This window comes from Scyliorhinus torazame, chromosome 6 (genome assembly GCF_047496885.1).
Source record: "Scyliorhinus torazame isolate Kashiwa2021f chromosome 6, sScyTor2.1, whole genome shotgun sequence".
Lineage (NCBI taxonomy): Eukaryota > Metazoa > Chordata > Chondrichthyes > Carcharhiniformes > Scyliorhinidae > Scyliorhinus > Scyliorhinus torazame.
The window spans coordinates 267478023-267497149 of NC_092712.1; the positions used below are offsets into that span (position 1 = coordinate 267478023).

At 45.3% G+C, this 19127-nt stretch overlaps 1 protein-coding gene across 1 annotated transcript in view; it reads right to left on the reverse strand.

Moving 5' to 3' along the window:
* The window catches only part of nup153 (nucleoporin 153), a 129313-nt gene that overhangs the window by 19697 nt on the left and 90489 nt on the right, over window positions 1–19127 (reverse strand). The window contains exons 16-18 of the mRNA XM_072509679.1: window positions 15076–15693; window positions 10621–10809; window positions 6100–6954 (exon numbers count right to left, since the gene is read on the reverse strand). Coding sequence (XP_072365780.1) covers window positions 6100–6954; window positions 10621–10809; window positions 15076–15693 — 1662 coding nt within the window. The remainder of the gene's footprint in view (window positions 1–6099; window positions 6955–10620; window positions 10810–15075; window positions 15694–19127) is intronic.

Here is a 19127-nt window from a genome sequence, read left to right on the forward strand (position 1 = left end):
TAGCTTGCGGTTATGTTGCAGATGGAATGGCGTGTCGATCTACACTTGGTCTCCCCAGTGTAGAGCAGACCTCATTCAGACTGGACAGCAGACTGCTGCCTCACAGTGTCAGGGACCCAGGTTCGGTTCTGACCTCAGTTGACTGCTTATGTGTAGTTTGTATGTTCTCCCTGTGTCCACATTGGTTTTCTCCGGGTGCTCCGGTTTCCTCCCACAGTCCAAAGATGTGCAGGTTAGGTGGATTGGCCATGATAAATTGCCCATAGTGTCTAAAAAGGTTAGGTCGGGTTACTGGGATGGGGTGGGGGCGTGGACCTAGGTAAGGTACTCTTTCAGAGGGTCAATGCAGACTTGATGGGCCGAATGGCCTCCTGCTGCACTGTAGGGATTTGATGATTCTAAACATCGAATGCAGTACACTAAACAAAGCAGTGCAGTATAAGATTTTGATAATTCTACTAATTCTTAGGGCTTGTTATTGGCTTGTAACATCTATGGATTTTATTCTTTGATCACGTTTTTATTTCTGTTCATGAGACAATGGACAGTCAAAGCAGTTGGGGAAACTTTACAGGAAGGCTGCTGTTTGGGAGAAACCACACTTCATTGTTTTATGACGAAGTTGCTTGAAGGAATGCGGAATTCAGACTCCATGCTGTAATTAGGAGCTTTTTTAAAATTAGCTTTGAAGGAATGGTTAAAAGGTAGTTTGAACTTTGGATGATTAAAACCTATGCTCTGATTCAATTGATTTAACTACATTTGTAGAGAAGAATATTTGTATCAGAGGAGATTTTTCTTTCTGTTTTGACATTATGGCAAACATTTGCTCTTAATGGCTTTGGTTCTGTGGGACTTGGGTTATATTGCTTTGTTACTGTTCTGCATCTGAAGCAGGCTTGTCCAACCTTTTTTGCCGGGGGGGGGGATCTCAATTTTCTCCGACCCTCAAAATCCGATCAGCAGCAAATACGGGAAAGAAGTGGCCTGTGATTGGAGGAGCAGCCCCATGTAAAATGCTTCCATTCAAACTTTCCTCTTTGACTAGCACTTTGAAAACTGGCTCCAGGGGCCACATGGAGGGGTTCAGAAGGTTGCACGTTGGACAAGCCTGATCTAAAGGAAGTGTTATATTTATTTACACTGGAGTGTAAGAGTTCCAGATGGACATTTGGCATTACTGTCTGTAGGCAGAAAACTGGAATCTTGTTGGCAGTGTTACCATGGTTTCTGGGGTATGAATCTTCTAGATGCAGTTCAACATCACTTCAAAGGCTGAGAAGAGAAAGATATTGTCTGCGCTGGCGAAGCTCAAGGGCTCCTAGGAACCTGAGGATCTTCCATAATGTCTTCACTGTTGTGTGTTAAGTACATGTAAAATCTTACTTATTCCACTGGATTCATAAGTCTTAGTTATTCATACCTTGTTAGGTCAAGCACAACTGAGGACCTAATGTTAGAAATTATGAATTAGGACATTGAGTTTTTTTATTAGCAGGGTTTTTTAATATCTTGAAACCGTAAAATCTTACAACAATAAATCACCATTTAACCGAGTGTTAGAAGCCTCAGACAGTGAAGAGAGAGAGAGAGAGAGAAGGTAAAAGGGCAGCTATTATGGCTCCTGCACTCCTCGCATCATGAGAAGTGGAAGAGTTTTGGAGGTGATTGAGGTGTGTACCAGGGAGTCACAGAGGGAATCTTTTTTTCAGAATGCTAAAAGAAAAGGGAGGCAAAGATGTGTTGGGTGGCAGTGTCACTCTGGCAGTGCAGAAATGGTTCAGGTTGATCTTGTTGAATACAGGGACTGGTGGGGTAAAAGGCGAGAACAAGGGAAACCCTATTGCAGTTCTTGGAGGGAGAGGAAGGGAAAAAATGAAATGAAAATCGCTTGTCACAAGTAGGCTTCAAATGAAGTTACTGTGAAAAGCTCATAGTCGCCACATTCCGGCACCTGTTCGGGGAGGTTGGTACAGGAATTGAACAGTGCTGCTGGCCTGCCTTGGTCTGGTTTCAAAGCCAGCGATTTAGCCCTGTGCTAAACCAGCCCCATGAGTCTGTGAGGGTGCAACAAACTGAGTAATCAAGCAAAGAGGGCTTTGCTGACTTAGGAATTGGCACAGGATGGGAGAAGTCCCACGCCAGTGAAGCCCTCTTCGCTTGATTAGTACTGTAATGAACTACATGTGTGCCTTAAAAATGACAGCTTCACTGGTGAATTTATCTTTCCATCCGGTGTTGAAGATGTGTTGTAGCACAGGAGATGGAAATTATTGAGCCTTTTTTCTTGGTAAGTTGCCCAGGCTTCGCTGACAGTGCTGAGGATACAGGCCTTTTACACAAGTATCTTGGCCCTGTTTGGTATTTTCCATGTCTCCTTTGTTACTTGGACAAAGCTGATGGCTATCTTTCCAACACGTGTGGAGCTTCTTGTGCAGACAGGGTGCCTGTCACTGTAGACACATGCGGAGGTGTGAGATGCCCAGGCAGTTGTCAGGATCCCTTTGATCATCTTTGTTCTTGTATAAAATGATGTTCACATCCCGCATATCCTTTAGGAGAGCCTTCTCTTCAGCAGAGGTTGTGAAAGTATGACAGCGGGTACAGTTTTCCAAACCAAATAAAGCAGCTGTGAATCCATGTGAAGAAATTGAACTGCTAGAGACAATAGTAAACATCACGTGATACATGAAGGTATCAGAAGGGCACTCTACCCCATCACTAAAGTGTTGCTCCTTTGAAATCAACAGATGGGAAAGTACTTTCTGACAGGAACCAGCAAATGACATGGGGCTTTTCACAGTAACTTCATTTGAAGCCTACTCGTGACAATAAGCGATTTTCATTTCATTTTTTTCCCTTCCTCTCCCTCCAAGAACTGCAAAACGGTTTCCCTTGTTCTCGCCTTCTAGCTAGATTTAGGGTCAGGAGACAGCTGCATCCTTTCCATTTGCATTCCTTGTTGCTAGGGAGTTGATGGCCTTTTCAAGCTCAAGTAATGAGGGTTTTGCATCAAGCTCATACATGACAATTAACTGAAGATCAAACATAGGCAGAGATATAGGACCAAAGGAAAGAGTACGCCATTTGGCCCCTTGAGCCTGCTCCACCATTCAACTAGATTCATGGCTGATCTCCGACCTTAACAACATTTTCCCGCACTATCACCCTATGTCTTGATGTTTTAATATCTAGAACCCTGTCCTTTCTCTGTCTTGAACACATTCAGTGATTGAGCCACAAGTGCCCTCTGGGGTAGAAAATTCCACGGTTTCACTGCCCTCAGTGAAGGAATTCATCCTCATCTCAGTCCTCCTCCTTATTCTGAGATTGTGGCTCATGGGCATAGACCACTCATCTCACCCCTGAAGCCAGGAGCAACATCCTCACATGAGAATAGATTGAGTAATAATAATCTTTATTAGTGTCGCAAGTAGCCTTACATTAACAGTGCAATGAAGTTACTGTGAAAATCCCCTAGTCGGCACACTCAGGCGCCTGTCCGGGTACACAGAGGGAGAATTCAGCATGTCCAATTCACTTAACAAGCACATCTTTCGGTGTTTGTGGGAGGGCCCGGAGGAAAACCACGCAGACATGGGGAGAACGTGCAGACTCCACACAGTGACCCACAGACAGTGGCACTCCACCCAGCAGTTATTTGCTGGTTCCTGGCAGAAAGTAATTTCCCATCTGTTGATTTTAAAGGAGCAACACTTTAGTGATGGGGTAGAGTGCCCTTCTAATACCTTCATGTATCAAGTGATGTTTACTATTGTCCCTAACAGTTCGATTTCTTCACATGGATTAATTCAATGCTTGCTGGCACAGTTCCTTGCTGTCTTCTGTACAACTGCCATAGCTAGATTTAGGGTCAGGAGACAGGGTGCTAGCCAGGTGAGCTGCGTTTTTTGCTCGGATACCTTTGCAGATGGTTAACCACAGAGATTTACTTTTTCTATACATTTAGAGTACCCAATTCTTTTCTTTCCAATTAAGGAGCAATTTAGCGTGGCCAATTTACCTACCCGGCACATCTTTTTGGGTTGTGGGGGTGAGACCCACGCAGACACGGGGAGAATGTGTAAATTCCATACGGACAGTGTCCCAGGGCCGGGATTGAACCCGGGTCCTCGGCGCCATGAGGCAGCAGAGCTAACCACTGGGCCACCGTGCCACCCCACAGAGAATTCCATGCTTCAGCAGCATATGACTATTTTCCACCTGACAGAAGCTCCAAAATATCTAGTGCCGTTGAAGTGCCCTTAGTTTGGTATTACCATACAAGGTTGATGCACAAGTACAGATGAGGGTGACAAAAGCTCCATGATGACAGATTAAGAGATACAAGGTGTTCAGAAGTCATCTCAATTGTGTCAATCTGTTGCTGACAGCAGAACTCACTCCATGTTCATGGTGGTCATCTTCACTTTTGCTATGCCATAATATAATTGGCCTCGTGTATTGATCCAGTGTCAGCCAATCTAGTCTCTTGGAGAGCAACAATGTCTATGTTGAATTTGTGTAGCTCACGGTCCATCAATGTCATCTTACGTACATCATCTTTTGACTGCAAGCTGTGATTCATGCCAGGACAGACAGTCCTGACATTCCAGCTTCATCTTTTATTTCTTGCGTATCCCATTTACTTGTCAGGAAAATATTCTGATTCCCCAATGACTCAGAGGATGGCTGACATTGGTAGGTCAGTAACTTATTTGCTGAGGTCTGCCTAGCTTGGGAAGATATTCTTTAAAAAAAATTTTTTTTTTTTTTTTTTTTTTAAAGAGTACCCAATTCATTTTTTCCAATTAAGGGGCAATTTAGCGTGGCCAATCCACCTAGCCTGCACATCGGACCTGGGACCTCGGCGCCATGAGGCAGCAGGACTAACCCACTGCGCCACCGTGCTGCCCGCTTGGGAAAATGTTCTAACCAATAGAATGGATTCTTCCCACCAGAAACAACCCTTACCTTGCACCAATCAAGCTGGTATACCTCCCATTTTGGTCTCCTCATTGGTAACAGCAAGGATGCAGTGTTATTTCCATTTGACTTTTGGCTTCCTAGCCTGGTCAGGATTTAGGGACACGTATGCCCAGTATCTGTATCTCCCTCTTGACCTTTAGACAGAGTCCAGAGGATGGATGGGTGCTCCTATGTCTGGAGCCCATTCGGTTGCTGAAAGATGCGTGTTGTGAAGGGTACTAGGTGCTTATAGGACCTTTGCCTTTGACTCTCCCAAGCCAGATCCACTCTAGGTCTAGGTACGATTTGTGGTCAGTGGTTTTGCCACAGGGTGATGTTCCATAGAGTACAGTTGCATGATCGACTGCCACTACCTAGCCTGCTGAAAAGAGAAGCTGAGCACGCAAGCCTCTCCTGGCACTACACAATCTGTGCACCACCATGTGATACACCCCTGTAATCCTTCTGTGTGACGACACATGGCAAGTAGGCACCTGAAGGTCCTAGGTCAAACTGCAGAGGATATGGAGGAATACTTTGGTCGGCACTGATGCAATATAAAGGCCCACTGGTGCATGGACATTCTATCAGCTAGGTCACAACTGCGGGTCAAATGGTACCCCCACTGCCTTCTATGTATTCTTACCAAGTGATCGCACAGTGATAAGTCTAGTGACAAGATTGATTAAGACCCTGAAAAAGGGTGACAATGACGATTGACATCTCTATTAAAAGTGCAAGAGACAGCACTCCTGCATAAAGTCAAAATTAAGTGGGTTCAAGATCTACTTCAGAGACCTGAGTAAATACTGTATGCTACCGAAGGAGTGCAGCATTGTCTTTTCAAAGAGACAGTTAACAGAGGCTCAATGTATCCTCTCAGGTGAAAATAAAAGGCCCTATAGAGAGGTCTATGCAACATCCTGGCCAATATTTATCCCTCAGCTAATTCCTTGAGACAGGTTAGGTTGCCACTGTCACTTTTGATAGGGATTTGTCGAGAACAGGCTGTCTCCAATGTTTCCAGATTTGTAATAGCGACATTTCAAATGCAATTAATAAAGCACTTTGGGATGTCCTGGAAGGTGGTGTACAAAGCCAAATATTTTTTTTCAATTTGACATTTCTTACCTGAAGTGTTTACTGCAGCCCCAAACACACATCCTGGTTGTACAGTTTCTGTTGCTTCTGGTTTCTCAGCAGATTTAACCAAGTTGAAAGTAAATCCAGATTTGGCTTCTGGTTTTGAAGAGTCTGACAAAGATGCTGATTCTTTGGTTTGCTCTGGCTTAAAAGAAAGTTCAGACTGCGGTTGTGGATCAATGTCTTTCCTTTTACCAAATACAACTGGTGCAGAGCTTAGAGAGTCCTGTTTTTCATCTGGTTTTCCAAACATAAAAGCTGAAGTTGCCACAGGTTCCTGGTCTAATAATTTCTCAAAAACTGCATTCACAGTTGCACCATCTTTCCTTTCCTCTGCTTTGTCAAGCTGAAACTGCACTACCGAGGTTTCTTTCTTTTCCTCTGTGCCAAATTTAAAGCCACTTGGAGCATTCTTATCCTCAGCTTTAGCTGTTCCGCCAGCATCAAATTTAAAACCCCCAAATGCCATGTCATTTTTCTTATTTTGCTGACTTATATCAGAGGCACCAAACTTAGTAGTAGTTGAAGCCGGGTTGTTACCAAAGGCAGCTACTTCAAATTTAAACCCACCACTAGAGGTTTTGGAATTATCCTTTTTGTTTCCCTCTGGGATTTTTTCTGTTGAAGTAACTCCAAATTTGAACCCCTTTGTAACTTCGAATTTAAGTCCTACAAAGGCACTGGTTGATGAACCGGAATCGGACGTCCCAAATTTAAAACCACTTTGATTTCTGAATTTAAAACCTGTAGCGCCATCTTTATTTTGCAAAGAATCCACTTTGGAGGGCTGGTTGCCAACGATGAATGGTGAAGCAACAGTTGATAATACAGAAGAGCCAAGCCCTGCAAGAGGAAAGAAAATGGTAACTGAACTTTCAACGCTTGATATTATGAAGCAAACAAGGATCTAAGCTCTTGCATATATTTTCATAAAATGTATATTTTTATAAAATAGATGAGTTATGCTCACAGCGATGGAAAAGTCACTGACATCTAAACATCTTTCCCAAAGAAAATAGATGAAAGGGTAAATAAGCACCAGGAATAAATCTGTGCCCCTTCATTTTGGGCAAACGCTAGAATGCCAGCTTTGTGAACGTAACCTAAACTTATCCTCAGCTTTCCAGCAGGATTTCTCTATCAAATCAAAGCTAGTGTGAGGGGACAAAGTCCTCACCCTGTACATTTTTATAAAATATTGTTATCCTCACGGCTAGTGGGACAATGGTTAGCACTGCTGCCCCACAGCTCCAGGGTCCCGGGTCACCAGCCTCGGGTGACTGTGTGGAATTTCCTCTGGGGGCTACGGTTTCCTCCCACAGTCCAAAGATGTGCAGGTTAGGTGGACTGGCTGTGCTAAATTGCCCCTTAAGAGTCCAAAAAGTTACAATAAGAAGTCTTACAACACCAGGTTAAAGTCCAACAGGTTTGTTTCAAATCACTAACTTTCGGAGTGCAGCTCCTTCATCACTCACCTGAATGTGGAGCTGCGCTCTGAAAGCTAGGGATTTGAAACAAACCTGTTGGACTTTAACCAGTGTTGTAAAACCTCTTACTGTGCTCACCCCAGTCCAAAGCCGGCATCTCTACATCATGGCTACCATCGACTCCGAAAGGTTAGGTGGGGTTACTGGGATAGGGTGGAGGCGTAGGGTGCTCTTTCCAAGGGTCGGTGCAGACTCAATGGACCAAATGGCATCTTTCGGCACTGTAAATTCTATGTTTCTATGGCTATTCCAAAAAATGTTTTAAACTGGACAAAGACTTTATGTAAATGGATGAAGCAATGTCTGGCCAAAGGTTGTTGAAGAAAAGGAGCTTGCATGGCAACAGCACAGAAACTTGCACTTTGTTATCTCTGAAGAGACACTAATGACCCCTAATGGGCTGCAGAGACCAAATTCAGAGTGAACTATGCAAAGACCATTTACATTTCATAAGTCAGGCTGGTCAACTGAAGTCTTTTTAGTCTGCTAGGACCCACAACCTTCCTTTTAAAACTTAATGGTTGGAACACTTAACCATCTCGGGAGTCTCGGCAAGGGATGCATATTCTTTGGCAAATACAATGTGGTGCAAGGACTGTAACATGAAACTCCAGCTGGGGAAACCAGCTATTTTTCTGAGTTGTATAGCAAATTGACTTTGCCTTTTATTATCTGCCAGCAGCCTCACAGGAAAGCTCTCCCCAGATTGAATATCTGGTCCCACCGAAAAGAAGCTCTAACCAGATTGAATATCTGGCCCCAAATATGCTGCTTCTGCTGGAATTTCTGTGCCACCGCCAACAAGACTGATTCATCTCTGCGTGCCTCTCATCATGTGATGTCAACATCCGAAAAATAATGGGTTTTCTGCCTGCCATACTCCATGAAGGATTACCTCATTGGACTTTGGGACCCACATAAAACAAACATTTTTTTTAGGGTCTTTTCCCTGTAAATCTTTCTTTTCTCGGTTCCTTCTTTACGAGATAAGTGCACAGGAGGCAACTTGGTGACCCTCCTCTCGCTGTTTGTGTGCAAATAAACTATCTGAGTTCATCCCATCAGAGTTTGTTGTGGGAATATTAATAGAAAATTCGATCACACTAAAACGGAGCAGTTGGGAAATACGGCATCGCTTATAAAGGGGAAAGTAAATCAAAACGGATGGATGGCAAGAGAAATCAGGACTGTTTAAATTAACCCTCCACCTGTCCATGACACTAGCAATTCTTTTCTTTCTTTTAAAATATTTTTTTTCAACATTTCCCATCTGCAACTCCGGCAGTTCTGATTACCTCATGGGGACCCGGCTCCGAATTCCATATGCAGAACCTTGGACATGGTGCTGAAAAACGACCCCCAATATTTCTCCAACTTCGGGCTGGACCAGAATATGAATCGGCTGGGTCCCTCCCAGCTCGCAACTAACCTCCATCCCCTCAAACAGCCGGCTAATCCTTGCCTTCAACACATGCGCCCTAAACACCACTTTTAACTGAATCAACCCCAGCCACACACACACACACTAGTTCGAAGCATTGACCCTTCACAGTATTTTGCACCATAATCCTTCCTCCAGCCACATCCCCAGCTCTGGGCGGCACGGTAGCACAGTGGTTAGCACTGTCGCTTCACAGCACCTGGAACCCAGGTTCGATTCCCAGCTTGGATCACTGTCTGTGCGGAGTCCGCACGATCTCCCCGTGCTTGCACGCGTTTTCACCGGATGCTCCAGTTTTCTCCCATAAGTCCCGAAAGACATGCTTGTTAGATGAATTGGACATTCTGAATTCTCCTTCAGTGTAACCGAACAGGTGCTGGAGAGTGGCGACGGAGGGATTTTCACAGTAACTTAATTGCAGTGTTAATGTAAGTCTACTTGTGACACTAATGAAGATTATTACCTTCCATTGACTCACTGTCCTCCTCCTACACTAGATCGCTGAAACAATCACACTCTCCAACACCCCCCCCCCCCCCCAAACATCGAGGATGGCAGTGCCACCGGAAAACTCAGGGAAGCCTTTCTTGCGAAATTCTGCACCTGCATATACCTAAAGCCCCTCTCACACTGCAGCCCATACTTCACCCCCAACTCCTCCAAACTTGCAAATCTTCCCTCCAGAAACAGATCCTTCATCTCTTTTACTCCTTTCAGTTCCCATCCCTAGAACCTTGCATCCATCCTTCCAGGCTCAAACCCATGATTCCCTCTTATTTGCATCACCCTTGACCCTGTCCTCAACTTGAAGTGCTGTTGAAATTAACACTAGAAATTCTTATTTCAATAATAAATTGGGAAAGACTGGAAATCACAAATATTTGAGGTGTGGAACCCTTCTTCATATTTCAAATTCAGGCTGTACCTGCCCACTTCCACAACTGGTAACCACTACTGCATAATAAATCAAAGGACAACTTCCAATAGCAGGAGCGCACACAAGGATCCATTCTAAATCGTAGCATTTCCCCCCACCCATTAGCTACCAACTTGGAAATCTATACCTGATGTGTCATTTTACCCAGTGTAGTAAGAATAAGGTACATGAAAATAGGAATACGCTGATAGATAAGGAAAGACAGGAGTAGGCTCCTCTGCAGCATAAACTCTGACATGTGCTGCAGGATCAAATAGCCTGTTTGTGCTGTACATCCTACATAATCCCCTTCAGAAAATGTACTGCGAGGACAGCACAAGTGTTGGCGCTGCTGCCTCACAGCACCAAGACCCTGGTTCAATCCCGGCCCACTGTACGTGTGGAGCTTGCACATTCTTCCTGTGTCTGCGTGGGTCTCATCCCCACAGCCCAAAAATGTGCAGGGTGGGTGGATTCACCATGCTAAATTGCTCTTGGTAAAATTAAAAATATAAAAAAGAAAATGCACTGCATATTACAAAATCTAATAACATCTGCAAATGACCTAGCTTGTGGAACTGCTAGATGTTAGAAAGCATCTTCCATATACATGCATATAGGTAGCATCTATGATTCAATTCAGTAATCAACAATCCCATTAATACCTTTAGGTTCAATCTTGATGCCCGTTTTCTCAGTTGTACAAGCCACACATTTAGTTACATTTGATGAGTTTTGAACTAAGCAGACTTCACAATCCCAGGACTCTGCCAGCTTCTTGAATTTGTCACCAAATCCTAGAATTCCTTTTGTTGGTGCTGAAGCAGGAATGTTAGCTTTGACAGATGAAGCACCTAAGAGCAAAATTCATAAAATGAAAATAGAACAAGTATCTTGTGATGTACAAATTAATGAGGCACCATTAAATTATCATTTACAGACTATGTAATGTTAGCAGTTAATGCTTTTCAATTAAGTTTCTAACATAAATTTGGTATCAGTAAGAGTGACCACGAGCTCTTTTTTTTAAAAAAGTGCCCGTTAGGGAAGGAAACGTGCTATCCTTGCACTGTCTGGCCTACGTGATCCTAGTGCTGCACAAATATGACTGACTGCCCTGAAATAGTATATCTAGCAAATGTCAGCATTACTCATGTTCAGAGAACAAATTTGAATGAATGGGCAGATTTATTGTGCTTTACAATTCTTTATTTCACAATACTCAGTAACATTCTTTCTTCTGATAAAGTGACGACAATGGTGTTCAAACGAAGTATTACACCATGACTGCCATTCCTTTCACTTTTTTCAAAGGAAAGCAGACACTGATGCATCTGATCTTATTTTATTTCATCCCCATTAGATTGATCTAGTGTAATCATTACTTTAAAACGTCATTGAAATCTATTGCTGCAAAATCTGATGATATTAGAGATAGCGTTTGCCTCTGAATGTGCAAAATGTTTCGATCTTGGGAGACTGAATAGTGTGAATGAAATGAATTAAACAAAAACAAAATACCGTAGATGGCGGAAATCAGAAACAAAACGGAAAATGCAGGTGGGGCAGCATATGTGGCTAGGTCATAGACCTGAAATGTTAATTCTGTTTCTCTCCCCACAGATGCCTGACATGCAAAGTCTTTCTAACAACTGAATTAAAAGGTTGAACACCACATTAAAAAAAAAAGTTCCAGTGCGGCAGTGGTTAGCACTGCTGCCTCACGCGCGAGGACCCGGGTTCCATCCCTGCCCTGGGGCACTGTCCGTGTGGAGTTTGCACATTCTCCCATGTCTGTGTCACCCCCACAACCCAAAGATGTGCAGGGTAGGTGAATTGGCCATGCTAAATTGCCCCTTAATTGGAGTTTTTGTTTAAAAAAGTCCCAAACAAATGAATATCAGCAAGTAGGTCCGATGTACTCAAATGCAAATCAGCTAGCACATGTCAATCACTTTCAATCCATCGATTTAAAACACCCTGAAAATATAGTTCTTTCCAGATGTCAGATAGATCTGCACATGGCAGACTGACTTCATGAAACAGAAAATTTACAAGCACTAAACTTAGACTTGGGGTCTTCTAAAGAAAACCAAAGAAAAGAGCAACTAGTCTTGCCCTTTTCATTCTGAATGCAAAAACCAACAAAGAGAAAAGACAAATAAATCAAAGTCAAAAATTAAGTACACTTTCACTGGATACTTATTTACAAGTCAGATATATAAATAGTTATTAAGAGAGCAGCATTAACATAGAAAGATGCTACTAGCTAATAACCAGAGTGTTTAGGCTCGGGAGGCTAAATTACCGACTCCTGCTCCTCGGTCATGTGTTCTAGGGAGGAGAGGCTCTGGCTGATTTCGCAATCCAGCTCTTGGTCTGTAGCATTGTAGGTAACAGATGAGGAACATATCAGCCATGATAGAACGGCAGATCAGACTCGAGGGTTGAATGGCCTAATTCTGCTCCTATATCTTATGAACTTATAAAATGCATCAGAATTAAAGGAAATAGAAAACAAGTAAAATTGACTTTATGCTAGGGAACTGGATATAAGTTTAGACAAGATAAAATAAAAACAGAAAAATGTTAGAAACATTCAGCAGGTCCACCAGTATCTGAAGAGAGCAGAAATACTTAGCATATCAGGCAGCATCTGTGATGATAAACATAGTTTACATTTCAGGTCAATGATGATGGAGTTTTAAGTCAGTACAAGATTGTGGGAAGGGGTAGGGAGTGAAGGTCTGAGATAAGGTGAAGTACTGGAGTGAATAACCAACAGAAGATTTCATGGTTCAAAAGGCAAATGTGGCAGCAATGGGTATGGTAAAGAAACAAAGATTACGTTATGAATGCAAAATGAAGGGATAAAGAAATAAGCCAGCAGGGAAACAACAGAATAAGATGGAGGCAGAGGTTATGATCTAAGGCGTTTGAACTCAATATTGAAGCCAAAGACCGTCATGCTGAGACACAAGATGAGATGTTGTTCCTCAAGCCTTCATTGAGCTCCACTCGAATACTGTAGCAGGCAATGGACAGAAAAGTCAGATTGGGGAAAAAGGGCAAAATTAGAATGACCAGTGGCAGGAAGCCAAGGGTGATGCTTGTGAACATTCTTGCTCTGAGCAAGCACGTTAATATTTCAGGTATTGAGCCTCTGCCCAGTCTGCCCCAATTATCCTCTAGCCTTTAATTCCATTTTACATGAGACAACACTTAGTCTTGAATAGCGTAGAAAGTCATTGGACGATTAAATTTAATTAAATACAGCACGAGTAATTCTTTCCCAACCATCGGCACACTGATAAGGAGTCATCAAGTGACACCTACTTACAAATAAACTCAAAACAAAATTCAGTTCAGTTCCTGCCAGAACTGCTCATCTCCAGATCTCATCATAGCTTCAATCCATACATAACAGACACAAGAGTTGGTAGTAGAAAGTTGAAAGTAGCCACTTTCCATGTCTGGGCAATACTCCAGTCAAGGAGATCAATGGGCATCAACAGGAAAATTCTCTCGTGAATGGAATCAAACATGACAGACCCTATAGTCCAGCACCACCATGTAATATCTCTTGCCTTCTGCCCTATCAAAGATCTCTCTTTTGCTCTTTTCCACCCTCTCCCACAACTTTCACGGTTTAAATTTATTACATTAAGTTATTCTAAGTTCTGATGAATAATCAATGTTTACCTCTGTTTCTCCAGCCCCAGGTGCTGCCTGACTTGAGTATTTCCAGCATTTTCTGTAAATATGATTGTGGCTGGATAACAATCACTCCCAGTTTCAGGATGCCACTGCATGCTCCTCACATCCCAAACTTCCCTCCGTCCTAATGTCAGGAATAAGGCTTCACACAGACTATTTTGCTGCGGCTACAATTATTCAAACAGCAGGACATGGACAACATAGGCTGAAATATGCTGAAAAGTGGTTGGTCAAATTTAAGTCAAAGAACAAAGAACAATACAGCACAAGAACAGGCTCTTCAAGCCTTCCAAGCCTTTACCGGTCATGATACCAACCTTGGTCAAAACTCTCAGCACTTCCTTGTGCCGTATCTCTCGATACCCATCCTACCCATGTATTTATCAAGATGCCTTTTGAACGCCGTTAATGTATCTGCTTCCACAACCTCCCTTGGCAACGCATTCCAGGCACTCACCACCCTCTGTGTGAAAAACCTGCCTCTCACATCTCCTCTAAACTTTGTCCCCCAGATCTTAAACCTATGCCCCCTGGTGACTGACACCTCCACCCAGGGAAAGAGTACCTGCCCATCCACTCTAACCATGCCCCTCATAATCTAGTAGGCCTCTATCAGATCAGCCCTCAACCTCCGTCGTTCTAATGAAAACAGTCCGATTCTATTCAGCCTCTCTGCATAGCTAACACCCTCCAGACCAGGCAACAACATGGTAAACCTCCTCTGCACCCTCTCCAAAGCCTCCACATCCTTTGGATAGTGTGGTGACCAGAATTGAGCGCAATACTCCAAGTCAGGCAATAAACAACTGAAACAACAAAAGGCTCAACAACTTCCCTTGATCGCCATGGCAGAGTCTCCCTTCATTAATATCTGGGGCAGGGCGACATAGAACATACAGTGCAGAAGGAGGCCATTCAGCCCATCGAGTCTGCACCGACCCACTTAAGCCCTCACTTCCACCCTATCCCCATAACCCAATAACCCCTCCTAATCTCTTTGGACACTAAGGGCAATTTATCATGGCCAATCTACCTAACCTGCATGTCTTTAGACATCATAACCAAAGCATAACCACACCAGCCACATCAACAACATGGCTGCAAGAGTAGTACAGATGCAGTGTGCACCACAAGTAGCATATCTCCTGATCAATCAAATGTTTTTCACCATCTACAAGCTCAAGTCAGGAGTGTGTTGCAATATTCACCACTTAGCATAATTGGTGCAAATTACAGACTGTCCCAACCTGGATGTACTCCTTGGTGATGGGACAAAAATCATAAAATTCCATAATATCTTGGGACAGGCGCACCACTATTTCACAATGCACTCAGAATCAGCAGCAAATTAATGAGCATTTGCCAGAATTGGCCATATTGTGGGGGAGAGAAACATCACCTACCTGGCTTACTGGACTGACAAGCCACACACTTGCTGTCTTCAGCTTTGTTTTGTAAGAGGCACATGGCACAGTCCCAAACACCTTCAGGTTTCTTAAATTGATCTGCCAATACCAATCCCACAGATGTACTACTGGAAGTGTTTGACTCTCTGTTTCTTGTACTTTCAGTTACCACCGGCAAAGGTTTGATTCCAGTTCCAGGTTTTGGTGTTTCACAAGCCACACATTTTACAACTTCTGATTTATTTTGAACCAAACAGGTGTCACAGCTCCACATACCCACTGCGGATTTGAATTTGTCTCCAAAACTCATTGGAGTCTCTTTAGATGTAACTTTGTCTCTGTTTGCTGACTCATTATTAGTCTGTTTGGGAAGTGCAGATTTAGCGGTCTGACAAGTCAGACATTTACTATCTGTACTTTTGTTTTGTAGAAAGCATGTGCCACATTGCCAGGAACCTACGGCTGGTTTGAACTTGGCATCAAATCCAAAGGTGCTTGAGCTCTCAGTGGAGGAACTGTTTTTTCCAGTAGTAGATGGTAAAGATTTCACAGTAGCTGGTGTATTATCCAAGCACTTGGCTGCACATTTTGTGGACGATGATGACAAAGTGAATTCTGGGAACAGGTTAAAAAAATAAACAAAATACACAAGTTTAAGTAGTTTGTTTGTGCACACAATGTTCTCAATGTTCATGGGGTAGAAACAGACACATACTGAATGAGTACTCACTAATGCAACACAAGATTGCATACATCAGACATAGGGTAGACTGGCAAACAGCACTCCACACATCTGTCCAAGTCGAGCAGACTTGGCCGTCTGCTCGACTGAACAAATTAACAAATTTTGTACACATGCTCAATACTTGAAATGCAGCAAAATTACTCCAGGGCTTTCCAAACTCAGCGGTCCACCATGAGCCAAACTTCCTAACTTGTTGCAGAACAAATCAGGTTTGCACCACAATCTCGTCAGAAGTGCACACAAAGTATGATTAAAGCACTTCTATACAAACTAATTATAGAATTAATGGTGCTAAGATCATTTAATTTGAATAACTACTACTCAACTTGAGCAATCAAGTTGAGTAGTAGTTATACAAATCAAGGATTTGATGGTGTTCCATACAGAACCGATGCTAGCCCCTCACCGGTAACGGAATCGGTGCAGGGCCGATTTTCCTGTCATAGAAGTCCACGGATTCTCTGTTGTATAACTGACTTCCGGGTGCGGCTATGCAGAGCTAGGTCGCATATTCGGTAGCTCCCGCTTGGAATGGACTTTTGGGCTCTTTTACAGGGCCCCCACGGCATTTGTTTGACATTTCCCGGTGTGGGAAGAAGACTGTAACATTCCCCTGACAGTGTCCCCCAGGAATGTTATGTCTTTTGGTTACCAGATCCGACAGAAACAGTAAAAGATTTGTCTGTAACTGCAGGGGAGAGAGGAGCCTCTTCCAGCATGCAGGCGGGTAAGGGCAAGCTTAAAGCTGCAACCTGACTTGAGGGCCTCTAATAAAGGTGAATTCTAGCAGCAGAGGGAACAACTGTGAAAAGATCTACCAAGGCCATTGAAGAAGCGGGGACGAGGCTTCCGGTGGCGGCCATGGAGGAGTAGGTCGTGCATTCGGCAGCTCCCGTCTGGAACCTACTCTCAGACCTTTTTCAGGAGTTTTCACAGACTTTTTGGGGCAGATTGGTGAAGCGAACACTGCCAAAAGGATTCCCTCTCGAGACCTCCGGTTGCAGCTATGTGGAGCTAAGTCGCACATTCGCCGGCTCCCGCAAAAACTGACTTTTGGGCTCTTTTCAGGCCCCCCAAGGGCACTTTTTCAACGTTTCCTGGTGTGGGAAGGAGTTAATAAAAGCTCCCCGTCAGTATATGGCTTTAACTAGGAATGGGGCGACAAAAAAGGTGGTGGTGGACCAGAAGAAGGGAGGGAAGGACAAAATGGCGACGGGCGGAGACCAGGCAGCGTGGAGGCAGAGGGCGGAGGAGCAACAGGAGGGTACCCAGCGCTGCCTCAGAGAGATTAAAACGGACCTGCTAGAGCCGATGAAGGCTTCTATTGATAAGCTGCTGGAGACACAGACGGCCCAGGGGGTGGCGATCCGAGAGGCTCGACAAAAGATCTCTGACAATGAGGACGAGATCTTACGCCTGGCGGTAAAGGTGGAGGCGCAGGAGGCGCTCCACAAGAAATGACAGGAGATGTTCGAGGAGATGGAGAATCGTCGAGGCGGAAGAATCTGCGGATTCTGGGCCTCCCGGAGGGGCTGGAGGGGCCGGATGTGGGGTCCTATATGGTCACCATGTTGAACTCGCTGATGGGAGCGGGGTCCTTCCAGGGGCCCCTGGAGCTGGAAGGGGCCCATAGAGTGTTGGCGAGGAGGCCCAAGGCTAACGAGCCTCCGCGGGCGGTGCTGGTGTAGTTCCATCGGTGCGTCGATCGGGAGTGTGTGCTCAGGTGGGTCAAGAAGGAGAGGAGCAGCAGGTGGGAGAACGCGGAGGTTCGGATATATCAGGACTGGAGTGCGGAGGTGGCGAAGAGGGGGGCCGGGTACAATCGAGCGAAGGCGGTGCTGCACAGGAAGGGGGTGAAGTTTGGCATGTTGCGGCCGGCGCGACTGTGGGTTACCTACAAGGACCGGCACCATTATTTTGAGTCTCCGGAGGAGGCGTGGGCCTTTGTTCAGGCCGAGAAGCTGGACACAGACTGAGGGGCGGGATGGACGATTGGGGACTGTGGTGGATATGTTATGCCTATTTTTGGTTCGGGGGGGGGGGGGCTTTGCATTGTTTTGGGTTTCTTTTTCTGTGTTTTTCTCTTTCGGGTTGGGAAGGGTGAATGGGGCGGGTTGGGCACTGTTGTGGTTGGTGGCGGGGCCCGGTAGGTGGAGACCGCGGGCTTTTTTCCCACGCCGAAGTCTGGGGGGGTCGGGGCAAGCGAGATTGTTTCCCGCGCTTAGAACAGAGGGGGGAGGGGGAGAGCCTGTCGATGGGGAGTGGGTGTGCCACACAATGGGAGGAGTCGAAGGGGAGGCAGGAGTGGCCGGGGTCAGCAGACTTGCGGAAGTGCAATGGGGGGAGTAAACCAGCTAGGATGGGTCCTAGGATGTTCGCGCACCTGAAGGGGCTTAAGGCGGATGTGGTTATGCTCCAGGAGACACACCTGAAGGTGGCAGACCAGGTAAGACTGAGGAAAGGGTGGGTAGGTCAGGTGTTTCACTCGGGACGAGATGCCAAAAATCGAGTGGTGGCGATCTTGGTGGGAGAGTAGAGGATACCGAGTATTCGGCAATAGCCATTTCGGACCACACCGCGCATTGGGTGGACTTGAAGATGGGGGAGGAGAGGGACCAGCGCCCGCTGTGGCGCTTGGAGGTGGGGCTGTTGGCGGACGAGGAGGTGAGCGAGCGGGTCCGAGGAAGTATAGAGAGGTACTTGGAGACCAACGACAACGGGGCGGTCCGAGTGGGGATGGTATGGGAGGCACTGAAGGCGGTGGTGAGGGGAGAGCTGATCTCCATTAGGGCCCACAAGGAGCGGAGGGAGCGGGAGAGGCTGGTGAGGGTAGACAGGAGGTATGCGGAAGAGCCTGAGGAAGGATTGTTGAGGAAGAGGCGCAGCCTCCAGGCCGAATTCGACCTGGTGACCACCAGGAAGGCGGAGGTGCAGTGGAGGAAGGCCCAGGGGGCGGTCTACGAGTATGGGGAAAAGGCAAGCCGGATGCTGGCGCATCAGCTTCGGAAGCGGACGCAGCTAGGGAGATCGAGGGAGTTAAGGACAGGGGAGGGAGCGTGGTGCGGAGTGGGGTTGGCATCAATGGGGAATTCAGGGACTTCTACGAGGAATTGTACCGATCCGAGCCCCCACGGGAGGAGGGAGGGATGGGCCGTTTCCTGGACCAATTGAGGTTTCCAAAGGTGGAAGAGGGACTGGTGGCTAGATTGGGGGTCCAGATTGGGCTGGAGGAGCTGATCAAAGGGATAGGAAGCATGCAGGCGGGGAAGGCACCAGGGCCAGACGGTTTCCCGGTCGAATTCTA